Below are 3,423 nucleotides of genomic sequence, written 5' to 3' on the forward strand. Positions count from 1 at the left end.
GGTTAAATAAAGGTTAAATAAAAGGGTTAGTAAGCGAACAGAGAAATCTAAACTGTTAGCAAAAACCGGATAAATCACTGACACATCCAGCTTATGCCACAAGTAGGAGTCTGCAAATGCAAGGTTAAAACTAAAACTGACAGTAGGAAAGAAATGTAGTAATATTATCCACTTTTATATAGTCCAGTTTAAATGGACAGATGTGGAACATTAATAGTGCTGATAAAGGGGTACTCGAGTTCATCTGAGAGGAATGTGGGGGCACGTCTAAAAAACAAATGCTGGGAACCTCTGGATTATTTGATTAATTAAAAATGGTGAAACCTGGCCTTCATAACCCCCCCCCCAATTTACAAGGTTATAAAACAGAGTAAGCGGTAAACCCTCAGGTTTGAGAACAGTGAACCAGTGAATAGTTGTCATCGTGTCCATGAATGACAAACGATTAACCCAAATGAACATCATAACGTCCTCCCACACAACCACCTTCTACTCCAACACACAACCACTTAAAAGCACCAAGGCCCAGCACAAACACGACCCACACACACTGATAACACACTGTGGGCACTGTGACTGTGTACCTTGATTCGTGGGTACAGGAGGAAGGACTTTGACCTTCGGTTTTCTTCCTCTTTTGCCGGGCACCTTAACAGGCACCTGAGCTGGTCCGGGGGCCACTGCGGCCCCTGCCGCTTTCCCCCCTGCCACATTCTTCAGCTCTGTCCCGCTCCCTTTCCTGCCCTCCTTCCCCTTGGTCCTACGATCCTTTCGCTCCTTGCCTTCCTTGGGCTCCTTGCTCTTCCTCAGTGTGACCACCGTCACCTCTTTCTCCTCCTTTCGTTTCTTTGGTTTGCTGCTTTCGGTTTCCCCCACGTCCCCACCTCCTTTCTCCCGTTCTCGCTTGTCCTTTTTCTTCCGTTTCTTCTTCACCCTTCCTCCTCCTCCTCCATCGTCCTCCTCGCTCAGGGAGGAAGGAGGTCGCGGGGCTCCTCCGGAGTGCTTAGAGGCGTGGGCCCCGGCCGCCGCGCAGTGATTGGACGTCGCCGTGCTGCCCACAGGGGTGAGGAGGCGGAGCTGGTCCTTGGGGCCCACAACCAGGTGTCCCCGTGGGATTGTGGGAAGTGTGGTTTGTGCCTTGCTGTTTTGGTCCGAGGCAGAGGAGGAGGCTGCTGCAGCGGAGGCCGAAGGTGGCGTGTGCTTCAGGAGGCCAGTGAACATCTGAAACAGAAGCGTCATAAATTAAGTTTACAATTATCATAGTGTTCTCGTAGTTGGCTCTACTTCACCCGGAGCTTTACCACTTTTTGCTCTCATGTTTTACTCCCTGACTTTCAAGGGTCAAGCCAGAAATCTTGCCGTTACCTTGGACACAGATTTAATCTAGTACTTACTACCTTCCCTGCTTACTACCTTGTGAAAAATATTGCTAAAATCAGAAGATTAATGTCAAGCAAGATGTAGAAAAGCTTATCCACGCCTTCATTTACAGGAAATTTAATTACTGATATCATCTGTTCATAGGGCTTTCAAAAAAATCTCTTTGTCAACTCCAACTTATTCAGAACACCGCTGCCAGGGTCCTCACAAAAACTAGGATATACGACCAGTTCTAAAACCCTCACACCGGCCACCTGTCACTCCTCAAAATCTTGCTGCTTGTCTACAAATCACTCTGTGGCTCTGGGCCCAAAGGCATCGCTGATACGCTCGTACCATATGAACCTCCTAGAACCCTTAGGACATCTGGGCCTAGCCTACTGGTTTTCCCAAGAGTCGGAAACAAAAAACAGTGAATCAGCATTTTGTTGTCATTCAACACAGACCTGAAATAACCCCCCAGGTAATATCAGACAACCCCTATTCTCACCATTATTAAAGTCAAAGCTAAAAAACAGGATTTTACACTGCTTGCTCTAAATGTAGGAATATGTGCGGTGTTCTTTTATGTTTTCATTTTCAATTGATTTAAGCTGAACTAGTTTACTAATGTGTATCTCTTGTATCACTTACTTTGGCACTTTTTAAATTGGAAATCTTTTGCCTTTGCTGTGCATTTTATTACCCTTTAAAGCACACTAGTGTATGAAATGCGCAATACTAATAATGTTGGCTTGCCTTTCACATTAAAAGCTTTCCAGCTGCTATAAAAAGGGCCTAACCCCTCCCTTTCCTGTTCGCCTTTTAATGTGAAACATCTGCAGGAAGAGTTGCGTTTCCTTGAGTCAGAACACTGACTGAAAGTGTTTAGGAATTAATTAGTGAATGAAAAACAGCATTTCTGTTAGAGAGAGAAAAGTAACAGAGTGGTGAGAATGACACGACTGTTGTTGTACTAATGGAATTAATGCGGTGGAAATTTTCAGTGTGAGTCATAATATCAGTAATTCCACCCTCACTCAGTGTTTTTTGCCTTGAGTATTGACCAGCTTGTGTTTGTTTGTACTGTTTATTATTATTATTTTTATTATTCAGTTTTAACAATGGATCCAATGACTATGTGCAACCTGAAAAGAGTCGCTCATACTCATACTCAGCAGTTCCCGTCAGCTCAGTGGAGCTTTTGGCATTTCAGTTCACTGTTTTGGTTTTTACTAGCTAACACACTGTTTTGGTTCAGTCTCAGGCAGCAGGATTTAGCTGAGAAAGCTCTTAAAAACCAACTGTATGCTTCTTGCCCAGCACCAGACAGCAGACAGATTCATTTAGCAATTAGCTGGTGAACACACTGGAGCATGTAGCAGCTAAGGAACCAGACATTTCTCAGGAGTTAGTCGAGACCCTAACAGAGCTGAAACAGGAGTGTAATAATGGAGTAATGAACATACAATAGGTGGCCAGGAACACGACATCTGTGTCTGCTCTGATGTGTAAATTGGCAACCATTTGCTAACATGTTTGCCGTATTATCTCCATAAGGTGATAATGTGTCAATGTGATATTTTATTCTTTATATTGAAGCATAAACCAACCAGATCCTAAAGGGACACTCTTAAGAGACAATTCTGGGGCCTAATCCGCTCCTACAACTGGGTGTTAGTTTCCCTCAAAGTAATGGGAATCTTTTTAAAAACACACGTGAATCTCGCCATTTCTTGTTTCTTATATGTTTGATTCGGATAATATAACAATAACGGACAGTACCTCCCCAGGAGTTTCGTGTTAAAATAGGGATCCAAATATACTTCATCCAACTTTTACAGGTAAAGGGCTTATATAGCATTAATTCATTAGTTACATAATATTAATATGGAACCCCTATTTTCATTACACATCGTACACTGAACTTTGTCATACTGAGGACTAATCCAGAAACACTGAAGTTATACCAACCATGGCCATTTAAAGGAAGTATTTATTAGAGCATCAGCGCTTTTGGTGGGCTGGCCTATAAACACACTATGGCTTTTGTACCACTTGAAG

At 43.3% G+C, this 3,423-nt stretch overlaps 1 protein-coding gene across 1 annotated transcript in view; it reads right to left on the minus strand.

Moving 5' to 3' along the window:
- Positions 1-3,423, minus strand: part of chd6 (chromodomain helicase DNA binding protein 6) — a gene marked incomplete in the record, with an annotated part of 91,110 nt that overhangs the window by 54,060 nt on the left and 33,627 nt on the right. Inside the window, 1 exon segment of the mRNA XM_035661471.1 lies at positions 585-1,221. Within this exon segment, the coding sequence (XP_035517364.1) occupies positions 585-1,221 (637 nt within the window).

Source organism: Morone saxatilis, unplaced genomic scaffold (assembly GCF_004916995.1).
Source record: "Morone saxatilis isolate NCDOM2014 unplaced genomic scaffold, NCSU_SB_2.0 Contig18, whole genome shotgun sequence".
In the NCBI taxonomy this organism is placed as follows: domain Eukaryota; kingdom Metazoa; phylum Chordata; class Actinopteri; family Moronidae; genus Morone; species Morone saxatilis.